General features: G+C 44.6%; 1 protein-coding gene across 1 annotated transcript in view; it reads right to left on the reverse strand.

Annotated features, from left to right (window-relative positions):
* LEMD3 (LEM domain containing 3) overlaps positions 1–4,113 on the reverse strand; it is a 36,766-nt gene extending 32,653 nt beyond the window's left edge. Inside the window, exon 1 of the mRNA XM_075856888.1 lies at positions 2,856–4,113. Coding sequence (XP_075713003.1) covers positions 2,856–3,945 — 1,090 coding nt within the window. The 5' untranslated portion in view covers positions 3,946–4,113. The remainder of the gene's footprint in view (positions 1–2,855) is intronic.
* Positions 4,114–24,621: the final 20,508 nt, after the last annotated feature.

Below are 24,621 nucleotides of genomic sequence, written 5' to 3' on the forward strand. Positions count from 1 at the left end.
TGTCCGGCTTCCGAAAAGGGTAGGAGGTGTGCTCAAAATAAGAAAGCCCTGCAGTTTATGAGTGAAATGCAGGGTTATCTGGGAAGTAAGGCACGCCATGCTGTGGGTGATCTACTGAAAAACTTCACTATTTCAAACCAATTGCTCATTTTGTGGTCCGCTTAAAGTGTAGCTAAACGTTTGACAAACTTCTGACATGTCAGAAGTTAGGATTGGTGGGGGACCGAGCACGGAGACCCCCACCAATCGCTAGAACAAAGCAGTGGGAGCGCTCAGCCGCTTCGTGTCTTTTCGACTTTTTCCGGAAATAAATGTAATCGGAGAACGGACTAAATAGAAAGTCTATGAACCCGTACTCCGATACATCGGCTTTACGGAAAAAGCCGAACACATACGAAGCAGCTGACCGCTCACACGAACGCTTCAGCTGCTTCGTTCCAGCGATTGGTGGGGGTCTTAGTGATCGGACCCCCACCAATCCAAACTTCTGCTACACTTTAAAAAAAAAATTAAAAAAAAAAATCTAGCGGTTAAGGTAAGAGAAGCTCCCAAAAAAATAAATGGATGGAGTTAAGAGGACGACTCAAGCATTAAACGGAGCATGGTTAATAATATGGTCATATGTAGTGAAAATAACTGGCTTTAAAAGGGGGTTTTCCCATCACATGATAAAAAAAAAAAAAAAAAAAAAAAAAATTGGATTCCCCCCAACACTGGGATCCCTACAGATCATGAGAATGGGGGTTCAGCGACCCACATTCTTCCGCTTGCATTAATGATGGGTTTGTATGGAGAACTGCCACTTCATACAAACTTTTCTTAACTGTGATTATGAGGGCGAGTACAAACAGGGAACACGGGACCACCATACTAGCGATTTTGGGGGTCCCAGCAGTGGAGCCCTAACAAACATGGATCACCTAGGTAATGTATTTGGTGAGAAAACCCGACAATAGGGACACGAATGGCTTATTCACACAAACGTAAAAGTCTGTGTGATGGCCGTTAAATCAACAGCCGTCACACGGACGCATATATTTCAATGGGACCGTTCACACGGCAGTTGTTTCAAAAGACCATGTGAAGGATCCGTTGAAGAATAGAACATGTCCTATTTTGTTCAGTTTTCACAGATCCCTCAATAGACTCAAGTCTATGGGGATCCGTGAAAACAGGACCCGCACGGAGGAGACTATGACGTGAAAAGCATCAGTTTTTCACTTCCGAGTTTCCCCACGTTTGTCTGAATTTGACCTTAACGCGTATGTGTACCAATGATGGATTTCAACAAGCCTAATCTTTTGTTCCTACCATGAAATAAGCTACCGTCATGTGTCTCGCAACAGCTAGTCCCCTCTCTCCGATGACATAAGGACTCGGCAGATGGATATGGCCAGTTCTACTGTAAGAGCTTCTATCTATTCTAACGTCAATGGCTGTTGCATTTTTACATGGAGATCTCTGGAAGGATCCCTCCAGATGGATGTGCTCCACATAAACACACACTGCCCAGGCTGTAGTTGGGATCTCCAGGATCAGAGTTTAGGGGTGGAGATGTTAGCATGTTCTGGGAACATGAACTATAAATAAACTCCATTGACACTCTTTAAAAAGCAGTATGCAATTCTCTACAGTAGAGGCCCTTTTACACCAGCAGACAATAGGCCGGTGCAGCGAGTGCCAATCACTGACACATCGTTGATCGACGCTCGTTTGCTCCTGTCACACAGTGCTATGGATGGGTACGAGCGGTCGTTACACCGATCGCTCGTCCCCATACATCAGCATCATCATCATGTCGGCAGCACGTCTTCGTGTTTACACAGGGAGATGTGCTGCCGACAACGATAATATTTCACTTCTTTTAAAACGATACGTTGAGCAGATGATTGAGCGTTTGCTCGTTCATCGGCTGATCGCTGCCGTGTTTACACAGGGCAATTATCGGCAACAAGCATTCTATGAACGCTTGTCTGCCCGATAATCACCCAGTGTAAAACCCCCTTTACCTGCGGAATAACCAACATCTGAAGATTACTCAAACTGGCCTAGTGCACGCCATTTCAGCGAATTCGAAATTGCCATACACCGCACAGATCCAATATACAGCGTTCGTCTTGAGTCTAACATGCAGATGCACATATACACGTCCACCACTTAGATTGCTAGGCCACTATACAGACTAATTGTACTAGGCATGCTAGCACTATCGGTTTTCCGCTGCCCTTGATGGGTAGAATAGGAACCTATGACGCCAATGTAAAAAGAGCATTAGCTTGCTGCTGTCACCTTGAAGACAGTATGCGGCCATACGGCGTGTGAGAATACCATCCTCCTACATAGTAATCTGCTGTAAAAGACCACGGATAAGTTCTATACATGTAAAGCTTGCAATAGATTTTTAGCTGACAAAACCCAAAACTTCAATAAGATCTAAAGCTGGTCACACACGTGAAGATCTCAAGAACCAAATAGGCAGGTGGAGATAGACGTACTTGCTCCCATACGCTCAAACTTGTACATGGGATACATATAAACAATGCCTCGCCAAGATCAGCACATGCGGACCAAGCTTCAACAATGCCTATATTATAAGGTACAACATGTCATGGCAATATTAAATGTCACTGTATGTAGTGTCATGGGGCTGTGGTCCTAGGGTAAGAGGTTTGTTTACATCCAGCACCTCAATGGCCTTGTGATACAGGTAAACATACCTGTCCTGGACTCCAGCAGCCACAGTTTCCTCTATCTGTTCTAAGGAGTCGATTATACAGTGCTACCCTCACTCAACTGTATGTATCATGTGAATATTCCCCTACTAGCAGAGAAGCCCTGTATTTCAGGATACTTACTGCTCCCCTCTCCCGTCAGACCGGTGCCTCTCATTCCTAAATAGATCAATCCAAGCAGCAGGAAGAAGAGGCAGGCGGCAGTGAGCAGGATCATGGACAGGTAGTGGGCACTGAAGCCCGCACTGGGCGACACCTCGTCACTCCTGAACTGTTGCAGCAGCGCCTCCTCGGGTTCAGGGAGCTTCTGTGGCCTCTCCCTCCTGCTGTACGGGTAGTAGCTGTGGTTAGACCCGGCATGGTTGGACGGGGAGCCGCGGTTGGGAATGCTGTTACTGGTAAGGTAGAGCCTGGGCCCATCTGAACCGTACGCTGCCCCCAGGTGATTGTTGCTCTTGTTGGTCTCTATGTCTGGCGAGTAAGACTTCCTGGCGGCTGCCCGATGCCTTGGAGACCCCAGACACTCCTCCCTGCCCCAGCCCGGTCTGCTCGACTCCTCAGGATTCATGCCGTTGTCCCGGGCCTGTTTAGTAAGAGCCCGCCTGCTCCGGCGGCTGGGGGGTTCGTCGTCCACATAGTCCTCCTCATCGGAGTCCGAGTAATCCCTGCAACAAGCGAGGCGGCTGCCGTTCACAGTCCGCCTTTTAGCTGCCCCTTCCTCTGTACCGCCGCGAAGCTGGGGGCTGTGCGGCCTGCACGTCCCCCACCAAATAGGCGCCTTCCGCCCGTCTACCTCGTCCATACAGTCCCGCTGGGCCGGACTCTTCTGCGGCTGGGGGGTGTAGCTTCTCTCCCGGCGCCCGCCATGCGCCCCCAAGGCAGCGTCCACATCCGACTCATCGGAGCTGAACCCCACAATCGGAGACCGTTTGACGGCCTCTGTCGGCTGATGGTGCCGGCCGCCTCGCCTGTGCGTCACATCCACAGAAAGCGGGCGGGCTCCCATTTTTTCCGAGCGCCCATCCACAGCTTGGTTGTTGTTCGTTAGCCGCGTTTTTCCGGGTCGAGGCCGCTGTTCCTCTCGCAGTTTCTTAAGTTTCTTTAGATAGACCGGTCGCGTGCTATCGGTGACCGGTCCCGGCATCATGCCAGAGCGCTTTAGCTCAGAAACAAGCTCCTCGTCCGTTAACTGCGCGGCCGCCATTTTGACCATTCGTCTGGGCTATCTGCCCCCCTACACACGCTGGCTGTGCCCCGGAAGTGACGTCAGCGAACTAGACTGTGAACTAGACCAGACGCTCACCCGGCAGCCAGTCTGGCGCTTGTGTCTCTGCAGTTCTATCGCCTCATGAGTCCCCGTCACTGGAGGACTGTGCGCTGCGTGTACAAGTCACGTGCTCTGTGGACTTCGTTAGGCCTTTTTCACACAGTGCAGATTTTATGTATTTTTTAACCCTTCAGCCTATTTTGTGCCTTAATGATCGTGTTTTTTCTATTTTTTTTTCTTTGTCGCATTTCAAATGCCTTAACTTTTTTTTATTTTTCCATACACATAGCCATGTGAGGGTATGTTTTTTGCAGGACAACTTGTATTTTTTAATGGCACCATCTTGGGGTATGTATAATTTGTTGTCTAACTTTTATTAACTTTTTAGGGGGGCAATAAAAATAAAACCGCGATATTGCCATTCTTTTGTGCGTGTTGAATTGACACCGTTTACCGCGTGGTATAAATCACAATAACTTTAGGCTGCGGATTGTTCCGATTACAGCAATACAACGTTACATTTTATGTGCAAAAGTAGTAAAACATTAAAAATAAAAAAATATCTGCAGCAATTCTGTTGGAAAAAACGCAGACATTCCACTGTGGCAAAAAAAGCAAGAATTCCTGTTTTTTTTACTGCAGAAAGTGGTGCGTATTTTTTTTCCTTTTTTCCACAATGTTAGGGTATGTGCACACGCATTAATTACGTCCGTAATTGACGGACGTATTTCGGCCGCAAGTACCGGACCGAACACAGTGCAGGGAGCCGGGCTCCTAGCATCATACTTATGTACGATGCTAGGAGTCCCTGCCTCGCTGCAGGACAACTGTCCCGTACTGTAATCATGTTTTCAGTACGGGACAGTTGTCCTGCAGCAAGGCAGGGACTCCTAGCGTCGTACATAACTATGATGCTAGGAGCCCGACTCCCTGCACTGTGTTCGGTCCGGTACTTGCGGCCGAAATACGTCCGTCAATTACGGACGTAATTAGTGTGTGCACATACCCTTAGGAGATGGTGAAATCTCTGAAAAATGCAACAATTCTGCCCACTTTCCGCAGCGGGGATTGACATGCTGCGGTCCGAAAAATACGCACCACAGGTCAATTTCTGCTCAGAATTTTTACGCAACGTGTGGATGAGATTTGTTAAATCTTACCCACTCTGCTGCTACTGTATTCTGCATTTTTTTTCCGCCTGGAAAAAATGTGGCAATTCCGCAGCACGTGGATGAGCCCTTATTCTAAGAGCTTTACCATTTTTATTTTTCCGACGAGGTAGCTGTATGAGTGCTATTTTTACGGGACGACTTGTCATTTTTACTGGTACCGTTCTTTGGTACGTACGATTTTTATTTTTTTTTACTTTTTATCAAATTTTTTGGAAGGCAGGATGAACAGAAAAGAGCAATTCTGGCATTGCTCGTTTTATTTACGGCGTTTATTGTGTGGGTTAAGGCTCAATGCACACTATGCGTATTGCGGTTTTGCGTGCAGCAAATCTGCAGCGTAATACAGTACCAGCCAAGTATATGAGATTTCAGGAAATCTCATGTACAGACTGCGTTTTTTTTCTGCACGTAAATTGACCTGCGGTGCATATTTTACAATCTGCAGCATGTCAATTTATCTTGCGTTTCCACTTGCGAATTGTATCGGACTAGTTGTAAGGAAAAACTCAACAAAACCAACAACATGAAAATGCACCCATTTAGGCATCAAAATGTAAAAACCGCGCCGAAAAATGCATCGATTAGATGGTGGTTTTTACCAGTGAATTTCCTCCGGTTTTGATGCATATTTTCCGCTTCAAAATCTGCAACTTGTGCATGTAGCCTAAATAACAATAGTTTGCGTTGTTAAGGACACGGTGATACCAGTTAAGCATAGATTTTTTTTTTTTTTTTTTTTTTTTTATATGAAAGTATTTTGTTAGTGAAAAAATAGTTTTTTAATTAAAATTTTTTTTTTTAACTTAATCTATTTCTGTATTGCAGTGTATTAAGCCTGTCATTGTAAAACTGAGAGGTATTTTTGTTATGCCGATGGGGTAACAGGGAGCCCCTTCTTTCTGAAACCATATCAATATTGCAGTCACTATTGAGTGCGGTATCTAAGGGGTTAATCTAGGGCTGGGCAATTATGACCAAAATCAAGATTAATTGAACATGTAACCACGATTATGATTATTTAGGCCACACCCCTTTTGCATGCCACACCCCCTATTTGCATGCTACGCCATTGAATTATTATTTATCCCCTGAGCCTGCTGCATACTACTGTATGTAATATACCCTGACACTGCTCCTCCCAGTACATTGCCCTCAGAGTGCTCCCCACCCAGTATAAAGCCCCTATATCTGCCTCCACACAGTATAATGCCCCTATAGTTGCCCTCCACACAGTATAATGCCCCCACAGAGTATGCCACCACACAGCATAATGCCCCTCATACCTGTCCTCCAGACCATATAATGCCCCCATAACTGCCCTCCACACAGTATAATGCCCCTCCATAACTTCCCTCCCCACAGTATAATGCCCACATAGCTGGCGTTACATAGTATAATGCCCCCACAGCTGCCTCTACTTCGTATAATGCCCTCATAACTGTCTCTACATAGTATAATGCCCCCATAACTGACTTCCACACAGTATAATGCCCCTTATAGCTGCTCTCACACCGTATACGGCCCCAATTGCTGCACCCCAAACAGTATAAAGTCCCCCAGAGCGGCCCCCTCGCTGTATATTGCCCCCAAAGCTTCCCCCAATAGTGCCTGATAAAAATAATAATATACATACTCGCCTAACCCTGTTCCTTAGGGCCCACTGCTCTACCATTGGATTCAACTGTATCTGCGTCCTGAAGATGCAGATACCGTTTAAACCAAGAGAAAATAATTGATAAAACCGAAATTTGCAGGATGACGTCGCTTAATTGTGCTGAATTTCGATTATTTTTCGATTAATTGCCCAGTCCTAGGTTAAACTGCCGAGGTCAAAGGTAAGGCTCCATTCACACGACCGTAGATTTCATCCATTCATTTCTATGGCCAACGGACACTTTCCCGTATATTTACGGGAAGGTATCCGGGCTGCAGAAAGCTGTAAAAAATAGGACATTTTATGGACCGTGCTTCCATAATTTATAATGGGAGCACGGCCCGCAAATGCGGATGACTGACCGCAGCCGGCTGTAGCCGTAATCACGGACCGGGATTATGGCTACAGCCGTGTTCAGGGGGTCCTGACTCGGGTCCCGCTTGTCAGAGCAGGAGCCTGGCTGTATTTAGATAGCCTGGCTTTAGCCAGCACAGGACACCCATGCTGGCTTATGACATAGTGCCGTGAAAAGGTGGTGCTGTGGCATAAGTACCCTGATAAAGACCACCATGAAAAGGCTTATTGGCGGTCATTTAGGTGTTAAGCAAAATCGGGAACGGAACCTAAATAGAAGTACTTAAAGTGTATCCTTTTCTGGATCCAATTCTGGCTTTGTCTTAAAAAAACGCATGCAAAATCTGCATCAAATCGACACCGTGTGAACTAGGTCTTATACTGCGCTGTTAGTATCTACACAAAATATAATACAATACAAGACATAAGAAATACACTAGCAGATTCATCACACTGCTTCATAAGGGTATGTTCCTACACACAGGATACACTGCAAAATTTTCTGAAATAAAAAAAATCTGCAACAGATTCTCAAAAAAAGCTGGTAAATCTGTCACAGAAATACGCACAAAATAGTGCATTTTTGCTGCGCGTATACCTGCAGAAAGCCAGGACTTCCTGCTCAATTCCCCTGCTCAGCCAAATGTAACATAAGAGGGGACCTTCCCTATCACGTCTATTTGCCCTAAGGGTATGTTCACACGGAAGCAGAACGCCTCCAAACATCTGCCCATAGATTTCAATGGGAAATACGACGTTCTGTTCCGACAGGGCGTTTTTTTACACGTCCGTTTTGAAAAAAATCGTGCATAAAAAAGACGCCCCGTAAAAAGAAGTGCATGTCACTACTTGAGGTTTTTGGAGCTGTTTTTCATGGACTCTATAGAAAAACAGCTCCAAAAACGGCCGTAAAAAAGTTTGCTTAAAAAATGTCTGAAAATCAGGAGCTGTTTTCCCTTGAAAACAGCTCTGTATTTTCAGACGTTCTTTACTAAGCGTGTGAACATAGCCTAATACTGGAAAAGAAAAAAAACACCTAGACCGTGCTTTCCATAGAGAAGAATTTCAGAAATAGTCTAATCTTGACCACCTATTACCGAGCTCCCCTGATGGCTAATTTGAAGCATGTAGTGAGAAATATCAGGGCATATTAGGACTGAGGGTCAGTGCTGCAGTCCTTGGCCGCCCATGTCCGGGCGATCAATCGACCTATCTGGCGAAAATAGGGCCTGTTAGGGTGGATACAGGGAAAGAACAGGAGGACAGTCTTAACAAATTTTGACAGTAGGTTCTCCTGCACCGAGGCCTCAGTCCGGCACGTTTTGGTCATTTTGCCGAGAACCCCTCTAACAAATGAATGAGGGGTTAAGTTTTAGTTCAATGAAAGTTGCCCAATAAATACTAAGACGTTGTGGACAGCATGATTTCATCACGCTCGCTGGTATAGTTTCTAGCCCAGTGAGGGCATGTTGATACCTGAAGCTCAAGGATTATTGGCTAAAGTGAAGATGGTTAATATGTAAACATGAGCGTGTTCATGACAACCCCTTCAGATGACACCATCAACAGTGACAACAAGGCAATGATGTCAGCCCCCTTAAAAAGAACGCAAATAGCCAACGTTGATCGCTGTGTCCGAGTGCAGCCGTTTTGGCTGTCTAGCAACAGTAAGTCCAGGCTCAATTTATAGGGCTTTCACCCCTTCTGATATCATGGTCCACCACATGCACCTGTGACCTGTAATGTCATTGACAGCCCGTTATAACATCATTGCCCCTGTACTTCATCACCTCTATGGCATCACCACCACCGTGATGTCTTCATATGTACTTCTGCCACTGACAACCCAAATGACGTAATCAAGGCAGTGCCGACTGTCCCTGTGGCATCACGGTGTCATTATCCGCTATGAAGACTTAAAGGGTTAGGCCATCCCTGCCCCTGGATGGAGCTGCTGCAGTTGTTTTGTGGAGGTGGGTCTAAGCTAAAAAAAGGCATATGGATGTCATAGAGGCTGGGAGCCTCACTTGGCAACGGAGAGCCGCTCTGGTGGACCCATTGTAACAATGCTGGTACTCGGGTCTTAAATAAAATAGGCAAGGCAACAACACAGATTGCAATAATAGTCAGGGATAATGCAGAGTTCGGTATACAGGAGATCAATAGTGATAAAGCACAGGGAATCTTGATTACTGACAAGCTAGAACAACCAGGCACAGGAAGTACAAATCCGTGGGTAAATGTAGGGCAGCAAATACTATTATTGGCTACAGAGCAGGTGCAATCACTAACCACCAAGAGGGGCAAACACTTAGCTGGGACAAGCAAGGATCTCTGTAGCAGAGCGGTCCACGCTGCAAAACTGGAGAGTCCAGAGTTCAAGTCTAGGAAGTTCAGTTCCTGACACCAAGCACATCCATGCATTACATGGATGACCATTCATTTAAACTAACGGCAAGTAATGCTAAATGTGTGGCTGAAATAAATTAGTCTTTTTACGTCGGTCACTAACGGGCCTTATTCCGATGCCATAGACTTTTTACGTCGCTGCATCGGAATAAGTAAACAGAGGTGGGAGCTGTCAAATCTCCCTGCTCTCAGCTGCCAGAGGCAGCTGAGGGCTGGGAGCGTCCCTGCTCTGCCGGGTGAGATCGATATTAGTATCGATCTCACCCGTTTAACCCCTCAGATGCGGTGCTCAATAGCGAGCACCACATCCGAGTGGTTTTGGAGAGAGGGAGGGAGCTCCCTCTCTCTCCCACCGACACCCGGCGATAAGATCGCCGAGTGTCAGTGTCTCCCATGGCAGCCGGGGGCCTAATAAAGGCCCCCAGATCTGCCTGGAGCGACTGCCTGCTAGATCATGCCGGAGGCATGACCTAGCAGAAGCCTGTCCGTTTTAAACGGACAGGCATAATACACTGCAATACAAAAGTATTGCAGTGTATTATAATAGCGATCGGAGGATCGAATAGTGAAGTCCCCTAGTGGGACTAGTAAAAAAGTAAAAAAAAAAGTTTAATAAAGTTAATTAAAAAAAAATGTGAAATGTGCTTTACTATTAAAAAACCAAAATAAAGTTAAAAAGTTACACATATTTGGTATTGCCGCGTCCGTAACGACCCCGACTATAAAGCTATTACATTACTTAAACCGCACGGTGAACACCGTAAAAAATGAAATAAAAAACGACGGAAAAATTGCTGTTTTCTGTGAATCCCGACTTCTGATTAAAAAGTGATTAAAAAGTCGCATCTACTCCAAAATGGTACCAATAAAAACTACAAGTTTTCCCGCAAACAAAAAGCCCACATACAACTGCATCGGCGAAAAAATAAAAACGTTACGGCTCTTCAAATATGGACACATAAAAACAAATAATTTTGAAAAAAAAAGCGTTTTTACTGTGTAAAAGTAGTAAAACATACAAAAACTATACAAATTTGGTATCGTTGCAATCGTAACAACCCACTGAATAAAGTTATTATGTTATTTATACCACACGGTAAACGGCGTAGATTTAGGACGCAAAAAAGAGTGGCGAAATGTCAGATTTTTTTCTATTCCCCCCCCCCCCCAAAAAAAAGTTAATAAAAGTTAATCAATAAATAATATGTACCTCAAAATGGTGCTATTAAAAAATACAACTTGTCCCGCAAAAAACAAGACCTTATATAGCTATGTCGATGCAAAAATAAAAGAGTTATAGCTCTTGGAATGCGACGATGGAAAAACGTAAAAAATAGCCTGGTCATTAAGGTCTAAAATAGGCTGGCCATTAAGGGGTTAACCACACAGGTGTACAACACAAATATGTATTCCGCTATGTACTGGCGATATAGAGGGGCAAGATGTGTGGTATAGGATATGAACATGAAAAAGTTATTTATTTATATAAAAATGTACTTCTATTCGTTTTACTAATAAAACAAAACCTTAAAAAAATCTCCTACCCTTCAAATTGGGCAGGTGTGAGTGACCTTCACTATCGTACTCCCAGGCTGGATAGAATAAGCCAGCAATGGTAACTTGTATAATATTAATCCTAATATTATTACCATTTGTATCCTGCATGTGCAGACATTGGGTCTTTATTTTTATACCTGCCTATGAAATACAGGCGTTTTATAATATGTTGGCTTATTATATTCTGCATGAGGATGTGATAGTGGGGGGTAACTCACATCTGTCCAATCTGAGGTGTAGGAGATTTTTTTAACATTTTGTTTCATTAGTAAAATGAATAAAAGTTACTTTTTATATAAATACATTTTCCAGGTTCATATCCTATACCACACGTCTTGCCCCTAAATGTGTGGCTGACTTCCCCCAGCGATTACGGCTTATTGCCGTAGAATAGGGAAGCCAAGTTATATCCTAACCACAAGATATGTGATAACATGATGATCAGTGGGGGTCCGACCGCTGAAACCCCCACCAATCACAAGAACGGGGGTCCCGTTCCTCCGAACAAATGGAGCGGCAGGTCGAGCATGCGCTCTGCTGCACCATTAATTCTCTATCGCACTGCCAGAGATAGCCGAGTGCTGTACTCGGCTGTCTCCGGCAGTTCCATAGACAGTGAATGCGCATGCTCGACCTTCCACTCAATTCATTCGGAGGAATGCGACCCTCGTGATTAGTGAGGGTCCCAGTGGTCGGACGCCCACCGATCAGCATGTTATCACCTATCCTGTGGTTCGGAGATAACTTTTAATATTAGAACAACCCCTTTAATTTAGAAGGCCGGCAGTCCTTGCTATGTCTCCATCTCACCCTGCCAGTCCCTACTTTCCGCACCCCTGTTACATAATCCAGCGCTGTGATGTAATTTAAGCCAGTGACGTCACAACATGCATTGGAGTCTTACAGGGAAAACACAACTCTATGTCCCTGACAACCCCCTGATGACGCCATAAGTAGTAACCTCACCAAGGATGTGATGTTGGCCCCCCATGATACAGGGCCAATGGCAACAACACTCGCTCACCATGTAACCTTGAGAGGGTATATCCGGCCTCTAGTAAAGGTTCTCCACTCCCAGGTGCAGCCACTGTGGATGTCATTGCATGCCCTGCTGCACTATACGGGACCCACCAGCCAATGTCCATGAAAATCTGACTCTTCCTGATGATGTCATAGGCGGTGACTTTGTCATCTGTGACGTCTCTTTCGAAGTGTCAGTACCCACGAAGGAGCTTTAAAGGGAATGCACCATGCCTCCAGAATGGGGTACCCCTACTCCCTAGTACAGCTTTCGGCTGTCTGAACGCTGCAGGTACCAGTTCTCAATTTATAGAGTCGGCACCAATGGTGACAGCAACGCCTTCCACCTGAGACATCATCACTGACATCACATCACTGACAGTGGTCATTATGATGTCACCACCACTGTGATGTAATTAACCCTATTACATCACCACAAGCACTTGGGCCCTAAAGGGGACCAACTAGCCTATGTCACTGACCTCCCCCTGATGACATCATAAGTGGTAACGTCACAACAGCATTGATGTTGGCCCCCATGGCGTCTTGCCTGCAGCAACATCACATACTACGGAGCCTTGAGGGTCAATGCACATGATGCGTATTACGTGTTGTTTTTCAGGGCGTATTTGCGCGCGGCAAATCCACAGTGTAATACAGTACCAGCACGGATATTGACCTGCGGTACAGATTTTAATATCCGCAGCATGTCAATTTATTTTGCGTTTCTGCTTGTGAATTCTATCTGTCTAGTGCAGAGGAAAATTGCATCAATTTACGCATCAAAACGTAAAAACACTCCAGAAAACACAGAAAAATGCGCAATTTTATGCGGTTTTTACCTTCGAATTTCTTGTGTATTGCGGCGGTTTGTATTTTCCGCAGCAAAATATGCATTGTGTGCATGTAGCCTAAACCACTCTGGTATGGGCCACTCCTCGTCCATATGCAGCCATTTTTTACGTTCCTGCAGCTGTGGGTCCCAGTGATCTATTTTGCAGGGTCTGAACCTATTGTGATCTTACTGACATTGTCCATTATGATATAATCAATCCAATTATGTCACAACCCCTTGATGTCACCAAATGCACTGGTGGCCTTAAAGAGGCTCTGTCACCAGATTTTGCAAACCCTATCTGCTATTGCAGCAGATCGGCGCTGCAATGTAGATTACAGTAACGTTTTTATTTTTAAAAAACAAGCATTTTTGGCCAAGTTATGACCATTTTTGTATTTATGCAAATGAGCTTGCAAAAGTCCAAGTGGGCGTGTTTAAAGTAAAAGTCCAAGTGGGCGTGTATTATGTGCGTACATCGGGGCGTTTTTACTACTTTTACTAGCTGGACGTTCTGACGAGAAGTATCATCCACTTCTCTTCAGAACGCCCAGCTTCTGGCAGTGCAGACACAGCCGTGTTCTCGAGAGATCACGCTGTGACGTCACTCACAGGTCCTGCATCGTGTCGGCCACATCGGCACCAGAGGCTACAGTTGATTCTGCAGCAGCTTCAGCGTTTGCAGGTAAGTAGCTACATTGACTTACCTGCAAACGCCGATGCTGCAGAATCAACTGTAGCCTCTGGTGCCGATGTGTCCTCGCTCGTCCGACACGATGCAGGACCTGTGAGTGACGACACAGCGTGATCTCTCGAGAACACGGCTGTGTCTGCACTGCCAGAAGCTGGGTGTTCTGAAGAGAAGTGGATGATACTACTCGTCAGAACGCCCAGCTAGTAAAAGTAGTAAAAACGCCCCGATGTACGCACATAATACACGCCCACTTGGACTTTTACTTTAAACACGCCCACTTGGACTTTTGCAAGCCTCATTTACATAAATACAAAAATGGTCATAACTTGGCCAAAAATGCTCGTTTTTTAAAAATAAAAACGTTACTGTAATCTACATTGCAGCGCCTATCTGCTGCAATAGCAGATAGGGGTTGCAAAATCTGGTGACAGAGCCTCACAGCCCCCTGTAGAGAACGGCACACAGTCCCCTAGTAGGGAGCGCCACACAGCCCCCTGTTTGGAGACAGGGATTCCGCTCCTTCAGGGAGCTACAGTGGCATAAATAGATAGCAGAGCAGGGAGATACCTCCCTGCTCTGCTATAGTGCTGTTGCTACCGATGTAGCAGTGGCTGCTAGTAGCGCCACCGCCCTCATGCCCGTTCTCGCGGCTAGCAGCCGCTACGGTTGCTACAGCGGTAGCGACGGCACTGAGTGAAGAAGCGCCTGGGCGGAAAGGCGACTGCTGAGTGGCCGGGCCCGGGAGCTTCTGAAACAAGCAGGGGAAGGGAGCCAGCGCAGCGCCCCCTTCCACCTGCTGGAGTGATGCGCCCTGTGCGAAGGCACAGGTCGCACACCCCAAAGGCCGGCCCTGCATACAGCCCCCCTGTAGACAGTGTCACATCCCACTTGTAGCTAGTGCCCCCACCTCCCCCCTGTAGATATCGCCATACAGCTACCCCTGTATATAGTGCCACACAGCCCCCAGTAGATTCTGCCACACACAGACCCCTGTAGATTGCGCCACACAGCCATTCCCCTTGTCGATAGTGCCACACAGCCCCCCTTGTAGATAGTGCCACACAGCCCCCCTTGTAGATAGTGCCACACAGCCCCCCTTGTAGATAGTGCCACACAGCCCCCCTTGTAGATAGTGCCACACAGCCCCCCTTGTAGATAGTGCCATACAGTCCCCCTTAGTAGTGCCACAGCCCCCTTGTATATAGTGCCACGCAGCCCCCCTGTATATAGTGCCTTGCAACCCCCCCTTCTATATAGTGCCACCCTGCCCCCCTTCTATATAGTGCCACCCTGCTCCCCCCTTTTGTATATAGTGCCACCCTGGTATATCATGCCACCCTGCTCCCCCTTGTATATAATGCCACGCTGCTCCCCCCCTTGTATATTGCCACGCAGTCCCCCCAAAAATGAATATATTGTCCTTACCTAACCCCGTTCCCGTGACGGATGGAGCGCTTCACACCCTCCGGGCAGGATGCATGCGCAGACCAGCGTGATCCAGTGACGTCATCTTGAGGGCCTGTGCAGGGAGTCTTCCCAGAGCCTTATAGGCTGCAGGTCTAACGTGGCCTGCAGCCTATAGTAATCATTTGTATCTGTGTCCTGAGGACGCAGATACAAGTGAATGTGGCTTTCGCTAGCACCAGGGCCTCCTCAGGTGCTAGTGGCGTCGGCGGGCGGCACGGGCCCCCTCATGCCGAGGGCCCCGTAGCAGCCGGTAATTACGCCACTGCCTGGAGTAACTCCTGTCTGTTCCTTTATTCACAGGGTGTCTTCAGCCTCATGAATTTTATAATATATCACTGATGTAATGCCTTTTCTTGTTTCATGAAATTCAGAGTTCTGTAGGGTACATATATGCTTTACGTATGCCTGTCCATATACAATGCTACAGCATACCTGGTTATGTGATAGAGATCGCTACTAATCAGAGTGCTAAAGTAGATAAATAGCCTGGATTAGAGTTATCTCCCAAACTGGTCCTTGCCACGGAATAGTGCCTACAATCATGTACACATACGTGGGAATGTGGGAAGACGTTAAAGGGGTATTCCCATTTTAGACATTTATAGCATATCCATAGGATATGCCTCAAAAAATGTTTGACAGACCTCTGTGATCAGTACCTATCTCCAAAACAGGGTAACGTAACGACAGAAGTTCAGCTGTTTTCCTAATTCTCAGCCACCTCTCTATTGAATGTCTGCTGGAGTCCTAGACAATTGCCCAGTTTGCACCCCTCCTCCAATTCTAGCCCCGATTCTAATACAAGTATACATATTTATATTTAAGGAAGCATTTTGTTCATCAGATACATCAATAAACTACAGTATAAAAAAAAATTAAAATTAAAAAGTAGCTGGCTTCATGACAGTCACCTAGGACAGCAAAAATTTCCCTCAATACAACATTTACCACTGCATATGCTACAAATATTGTTTATATGTTTTGCTTTGCATGTATGTTTTCTCATCTGATAGCGGATTAAATACTGAAATTGTAGCATTTACTGTGAATATTAATAACAAAGTTTTAAACAAGTTCTATGCTTGGTACTAACTAATTTAACAATGTTCTTAATTCATCATTTTAGCACCAGAGATATAATTATTTTACTGTGACTAGTATAGACTTAACCCCTTCACGACCAGCCCACGTAGATTAACGGGCTGCCGTGCTGGGCTTTTCTCCTGCAGCCCGTTAATTCACGTGGTGCCAGAATCTCTCAGCACACGCTGCTACTAGCAGCCTAAGTGCTGAGAGAAGACATCAGGACCGGATTGGTGTCGGTCCTGATGACGTGATCACCATGATAAAGCTATCATGGTGTTCACAGCAAAGTTTGTTGCAGCAGCAGCAAAGTTTGTTGCAGCAACAAACTTTCGTGCTGTTTGTTACACTGTTTCTCCTCCCTCCCTGTCAGATCGTTCTGAGACAGTGGGGGAGAAGAAGCTGTGCCGAGCAGCTGCTGTGTGTCTCATATAAAAGACACAATGACTGTGAAAAACACACACAAATAACACCTCCACATAGTTTAGTGTAGGCATAGTTTAGGTAGATAGTACTCAGACTAGGACAATTAATTAGTTAATTAACAATCAATTAGGGCTTATAATGTGTGTGTGTATATATATATATATATATATATATATACACATACACACACACACATTATATGAATATATATATATCTATATGATTTTATATATATATATATATATATATATATATATATAGAGAGAGAGAGACAGATATATATATATATATATATATATATCTGTCTCTCTCTCTATATATTTACATCTATAAAATTATATAGATATATATTTATATACTGTGTGTGTATGTGTGTATATATATATATACACGCACACACACACACATACACGTCTATATTATATATATATATATATATATATATATATATATATACACAGACACACACGTAATATATATTATATATAGACATATATTTGTTAATACTAAAAATTAATAATTAGGGATGTTATATATCTATATCATCATATAGATATATACGTACATGTAATATATACGTATACACACATATACTTATATAAATCTCTTCATATATTTTACACGTCTGTAAATTCTAAATACATTGATGCATTGTTAGGCTGTGTTCACACTGAATTTTTTGCAGGAGGAAAATTCCTCCTGCAAAAACTGCTCCGGACGTTTTTTGCACAGTGGTTTGCCAAAAACTCGTCAAAACACTCGTCGAGGTGTTTTTTTTACCCTTCTGACTGATTGAAATGGGGTTTTGGAGGCGGAAACCGCCTCAAGATAGGTCATGTCGCTTCTTTTTACCGCAATGCGTTTTTTTTGCTCACGGTAAAAAAGCTCATCCAACTCCCATTGAAATCAATGGGAGACATTTTCGGGCGGTTTTTGACGAGTTTTGCGGAGCGGTTTCCGCGCCGAGAAACTTGTAAAAAAAACTCTGTGTGAACAGGGCCTTAGGGTTGTTCAGAAATTTATTGATCAATGGATTAGTGGACTTTTTCTTTGTTACTTTTATTAAAACTGTTACAAAAAATAACTTAAAAAAAAATAGCACGCAAGTTATATACCACTTAAGAGGCGTTTGCTCTCTTGGATTCTGATAGTGAATGGGGTCACTTTTGGGGGGTTTCTGCTGTTTTGGTCCCTCGAGGGCGTTGCAAATAGGACATGGCACCGAAAACCATTATAGCAAAATTTGAGCTCCAAAACCCAAATGGCGCTCCTTCCCTTCTGAGGGCTGTAATGTGTTCAAATATAAGTTTATGACCACATATGGGGTATTGCCGTAATCAGGATAAATTTCTTTACAAATGTTGGGGCGCTTTTTCTCCTTTATTCCTTGCAAAAATTAAAAAATGTCTATGTTTCTTCAGAAGAAATGTAGATTTTCATTTTCACAGACTAACGCCAATAAATTCAGCAAAAAACCTGTGGGGTTAAAATGCTCACTATAAAACTAGATAAATTCCTTGAGGGGTCTAGTTTTCAAAATGGGGTCACTTTTTGGGGGTTTCAACTGTTTAGGCACCACAAGACCTCTTCAAACCAGACATGGAGCCTAAAATATATTGTAATAAAAAGGAGGCTTCAAAATCCAGTGGGTGCTCCTTTGCTTCTGAGGCCGGTGTTTCAGTCCATTGGGACACTAGGGCCACATGTGGGATATTTCTAAAAACTGCAGAATCTGGGCAATAGGTATTGAGTTGTGTTTCTCTGGTTAAACCTTCTATGTTACAGATTTTTTTCTATTACAAATGAATTTCTGCAAAAAAAATTACATTTGTAAATTTCCCCTCTACTTTGCTTTAGTTCCTGTGAAATGTCTAAAGGGTTAAGAAACTTCCTGAATGCTGTTTTGAATACTTTGAGGGGTGAAGTTTTTAAAATGGGGTGAATTATGGGGAGTTTCTAATATATAAGGCCCTCAAAGCCACTTCAGAACTGTACTGGTCCCTGAAAAAATAGGTTTTGGAAATTTCTTGAAAATGTGAGAAATTGCTGCTAAAGTTCTAAGTCTTGTAACGTCCTATAAAAATAAAAGGATGTTCAAAAAACAATGCCAACATAAAGTAGACATATGGGGGATGTTAACTAGTAACTATTTTGTGTGGTATTACTATCTGTTTTGCAAGCAGATACATTCAAATTTAGAAAAATGCTATTTTTTGCAAATTTTCTATAAATTTTGGTGTTTTTCACAAATAAATATTGAATTTATCGACCAAACTTTTTTACAGACGTAAAGTACAATATGTCACGAGAAAACAATCTCAGAATCGCTTGGATAGGTAAAAGCAATCCGGAGTTATTACCACATAAAGTGACACATGTCAGATTTGAAAAAATCGCCTGCGTCCACAAGGCCAAAACAGGCTCAGTCCTGAAGGGGTTAAAGAGGCTCTGTCATCAGATTTTGCAACCCCTATCTGCTATTGCAGCAGATAGGCGCTGCAATGTAGATTACAGTAACGGGTTTATTTTTAAAAAACGAGCATTTTTGGCCAAGTTATGACCATTTTTGTAGTTATGCAAATGAGGCTTGCAAAAGTCCAAGTGGGTGGGTTTAAAAGTAAAAGTCCAAGTGGGCGTGTATTATGTGCGTACATCGGGGCGTTTTTAATACTTTTACTAGCTGGGCGTTCTGATGAGAAGTATCATCCACTTCTCTTCAGAACGCCCAGCTTCTGCCAGATCACGCTGTGACGTCACTCACAGGTCCTGCATCGTGTCGGCCACATCGGCACCAGAGGCTACAGTTGATTCTGCAGCAGCATCAGCGTTTGCAGGTAAGTAGCTACATTGACTTACCTGCTAACGCCGATGCTGCTGCAGAATCAACTGAAGCCTCTGGTGCCGATGTGTCCTCGCTCGTCTATAGGGGTTGCAAAATCTGGTGACAGAGCCTCTTTAAGGTAATGGTCACATCTGTCTCTCTCTTGATTTCTAAACTGTTCCTCTTATGGGAGACAATATATTCCTATATTCCATTGCTGTCTCCTGAAATGTCCCATTCAGTACGACCATTTTTCTTTATATAATGCCATATCCTACTGTAGTTAAGAAAAGAAAAAAACATTTGTTAGCTTTTTGACATAGAAGTCTATACAGATGTATCCATATCATACAATATGTATGTAAGTATTACAAAAGATAAAAGATGGACCACTTTTATAGCATTTATACTAAATTCCCATTTTCATCCTGCAGAGGGCCTCCTTGTACTGTAATCTGTTGTAATCTCATGAAGCACAACACTAGTGAATATGTATTAGATCCACCATACCTATGTTTAGCTTGTGATAAACTAGCGTATATGCCACTGTGCGTATAAAAAAAATCTTATCTGACAACAGGTATTCTTAATGTGCAGCAAATTTATAAGCACAGACCTATACTGCACTGTACAAAATCCTTCTACAGTGTACAAATGGTTTGGCCTGGCCTAGGGAATCCGACTGTTTTCTGACATAGGGAATGTGGCATTTCTACAGTGTACAAATGGTTTGGTCTGGCCCGGGGCGTAGCTAAAGGCTCATGGGCCCGGTGCAATGGTTCTTCCGCCCCCCCAAACTTCACATCGCCGATGGCCCGCAGCTTTCAGCTGCATCGCTGGGTTTCCTATGTGACCCAACTATTTAGCACTAGCAGCCAGGGGTGTCACTAAAGACTTAAAACGTCAGGGGAAATAGCCCCAATACATGTGTCCCCCCCAAAAAAAGTGTATGTGTATGTATAAATAATAGACAGCTTATCTATAACTACGACCCTATCCACTAGCTATGGATATGATTAGATACAGTGGCTCGGCAGACAGTATCACACATGATAGAATTAGATATAGGGCCCAACTCGCTGACATTGCGGCTCCAGCGCTGGACCCAGGAAAGGTAAGTATAAGAATTGTTTTGCTTTTTTATGTGTTACGAATTATTGCTGTGTGTTTTGTGTTTTTTTTTACAAGTTCGGTTGTTTGACTACTTCGGATTCGAGGACTACTTGGATAGCAGCGTTTTTTTTTATTCTCAATAAAATGGTTAATGAGGGTTGTGTGTGGGATTTTTATTTCAATAAAATATTTTTTCTATGTCCTTGTATTTTTTGTAAACTTTATTACTACCACCTTAGTAATAGCTGCTGGCTTATTGACAACGCGCATTACTAAGGTGGGGCTTAATGTTAGACATGAAGAGGCTAACACTAACCCCCATTATTACCCTGGTACCCACCGCCACCAGGGGTACCGGTAAGAGCCGGGTACGATCCAGTACCTGACCATCTGTAGTGACCGAGGGGCAGTGGCGCGGCCGCATGATGTTATTAAAACAGTGGCCCTTCCCACCCTGGTAATGCTAGCCTCCTGCTGCTATGTTGTATCTAGCTGGCTATAATAAGTGCTTTCCAATTATTTATTTATTTTTATTTTAAAATTACGTGGGGGTCTCCCCCATTTTTCATAACCAGACAGATACAACACCGCATCAGCCAGGTATTACCAGGGTGGGAAGGGAAAATGTTTTTGGCCTTTCCCAGCCTAATAATACCAGCCTGCAGCCGCCCCAGTGCCTAACTATCACTACAGATGGTCAGGTACTGGATCGTACTCGGCTCTTCCCGGCACCCCTGGTGGCAGTGGGTACCAGGGTAATAATGCGGGTTAGTGTTAGCCTTTTCACTGGCTAACACTAAGCCCCGCCTTAGTAATGGACGCTGTCCATCAGTCAGCGGCCATTACTAAGGCGGTAGCGATAAACTTTAAAAAAAATACAGACATAGAAAAAATAGATTTATTGAGAGAAAAAAAACCCACGCAACCCTCGTTAACCATTTTATTGAGAATAAAATAAGCCGTCATCGAAGTAGTCCTTGAATCCGACATATTCCAACAACCGAACCTGTAAAAGAACACAAAAAAAAACATTAGTAAGGGCCTGTTCACATTACCGCAGCCCTTCCATTGAGGGGTTCCGTCGGAGGTTTCCATCAGGTAACCCCTCAACAGAAAGGCAAACTGAAACCTCAGCTTCCGTTTCCCTCACCATTGATCTCATTGGTGACGGAAACTTTTCTAAAGGTTTCCGTTTGTCACCGTTGTGACAGGACTCAGTTGTTTTGCATTGTCGACTGCGCTATTGATTCCGCCAAAACAACCCGTTCACAATGGTGACAAACGGAAACCATTAGCAAAGTTTCCGTCTCCGTTGAGATCAATGGTGATGCGAACGGAAGCTAAGGTTTTCGTTTGCCTTTCCGTCGAGGGGTTAACCCGACGAAAACCTCAGACGGAACCCCTCAACGGAAGGGCAGCGGTGATGTGAACAGGGGCTTAGATACAGGGCCTATGTGCATATGTGATACTGTTCGTTGGACCCTGTATCTAAGCCTAAGGTGATACAGTATAAGATTACTGTCTGCTGGGGCCCTGTATCTAAGCCTAACACATGGTAGGCTTAAAAGGGGTTGTCCACTCCCTAAACATTCATGGCCATTAATAGCTGATGGGTCGGGGTCCGACTCCCACCAATCATCTGTTTTGTAGAGGTGCTGCACTCGTACTTGCTTCTTCCCCTTCATTTCCCTTACTTGCCCACACTTTGAATCGCTGACACGTCCGTGTCGGCGATTCACAAAGTGACCGGAATGAAGGGGAAGTAGCATTCGTACGAGCGCTACACCCCCTTCAAAAGAACTGATTGGTGGGGGTCCCGGGAGTCGGACCCCGACCCATCAGCTTTAGCAGACAGTAATATTAAACTTACCCTACTGTTCAGCCACAGTGGAGGTCCTGACTCCATCTAGGGTCGGGATGTTGTGCATAGCGTCGTGACTTTATGCGCTGCGCACAGCGCTGTGACATCATAACCTCCGCTGCGCTACAGAAAGAGGGGGGGGGGTAAGTACTGTCGGTTACTATAGTAACGGGCCAGTGTAGTTTATTACATGGGCCCCAGTTACTATAGTAACTTTTCATTTATGTGGTGGCCCTAGGAAAATAAAGGAGGGAGAGAGCGCTGTTCTGGGTACGCCGCAATCTCTCACTGCTCTGTACCTCCTAAGAATTGAGAAACATGCTGACTTTGTGCAAGGACCCTTTCTTGGTATCTCTTTCCACACATGGCGAGCCACTACACACTGTCTCTCCAACTGCCACTCCCTGGTCAATACACACTGGCTCTCCAACTGCCGCTGCCTAGGCACTACTACACAGACTCTGCCGCTGCCTAGGCACTACACAGACTCTGCCGCTGCCTAGGCACTACACAGACTCTGCCGCTGCCTGGGCACTACACAGACTCTGCCGCTGCCTGGGCACTACACAGACTCTGCCGCTGCCTAGGCACTACACACTGTCTCTCCAACTGCCACTGCCTGGACACTGCCACTGCCTGCACACTACACACTGTCTCTCCAACTGCCACTGCCTGCACACTACACAGTCTCTCCAACTGCCACTGCCTGCACACTACACACTGTCTCTCCAACTGCCACTGCCATGAAACTACACACTATTTCTCCAACTGACACTGCCTGGGCACAACACTGACTCTGCCACTGCCTAGACCCTACCTTAGTCACTGAATGGACACTACACTCTAGCTCTCCAACTTCCACTGCCTGGTCACTACACACTGGCTCCCGAACTTCCACTGCCTGGACACTACACACTGGTTCTCCAACTGCCACTGCCTGGGCACTACACACTGACTCCGCCACTGCCTGGACACCACACACTGGCTAGACACTGTTCCACAGGCTTGCTCCCCCTCTCCCCTCTGTGCTGAATCCTGTTTCCTTTTCTCTGCTCCTGCCCCAGTCGACTGAATGCTCGTGGGGGGGGGGGGGGGGGGGGCTACATGTGTCTAATGTTACTAGAGAGAAGAGAAGTAAATTACATAATATCTGATTAAGGATCCATGACAAACACATCATACCCTTAATGTGTTTCATAGCCAATATAGACCTAGAGAAACAAATTTGAGCAGTAGTTTCCATTGAATTCTATGGGGGAAATGTATCCACTTTTCTAAGCCAATAGAAAAAGAGCACATATCAGTTATGATTCTCAGGCACAAGTGATTTGATCCCCTATCGGCTGTGTCACCAGATTATAAGTGCTCTATGTTCTACATAAGGAGATGGGCGCTGTAATGTAGGTGACAGCAGTGCTTTTTATTTAGAAAAACTATCTTTTTGTACCACATTATGAGCGATTTTAGCTTTATGCTAATTAGTTTCTTAATGCCCAACTGGGCGTGTTTTTACTTTAGACCAAGTGGGCGTTGTACAGAGGAGTGTATGGAAGGAATGTCCTGGCTGGAAGGAATGTCTATTCACTGTCTAAACACTTCAGTAACGTTAATGTGTCAGTATAAGACAGCACATAGTGAACAACGCAGTGTCACTATGCGCGGAGTAAATGAATGGAGAGAAGTGTATGACTCCGATTGGTCACTGATTGATCAGCGTCATACACTCCTCTGTACAACGTCCACTTGGTCTAAAGTAAAAATACACCCAGTTGGACATTAAGAAAGTAATTAGCATAAAGCTAAAATTGCTCCTAACGTGGTAAAAATAGATAGTTTTTCTAAATAAAAACCACTGCCGTTACCTACATTACAGCGCCAATCTTCTTATGTAGGAGGGCACTTATAATGTTTTGACAGAGCCTCTTTAAAGTGAATCTGTCACTAGGTCATATAAGTTGAACTGGTTATCTGACATGAATAGCGCATTCTCCCTGATTCCAGCACTTTGGTTTTCTTCATGGACTACCCCGTTAAAGAGATATGGCCACTGTTGTGTTGCCTCCTTATATTCTAATTTGCTGTAGTTAGCCTGCAGGCTGTGAACTACCCTCATGCTCCCGAGGTGGAGTTAGCTTCCCTGCCTCGGATGTTGACCA

This window comes from Rhinoderma darwinii, chromosome 3 (assembly GCF_050947455.1).
Source record: "Rhinoderma darwinii isolate aRhiDar2 chromosome 3, aRhiDar2.hap1, whole genome shotgun sequence".
Lineage (NCBI taxonomy): Eukaryota > Metazoa > Chordata > Amphibia > Anura > Rhinodermatidae > Rhinoderma > Rhinoderma darwinii.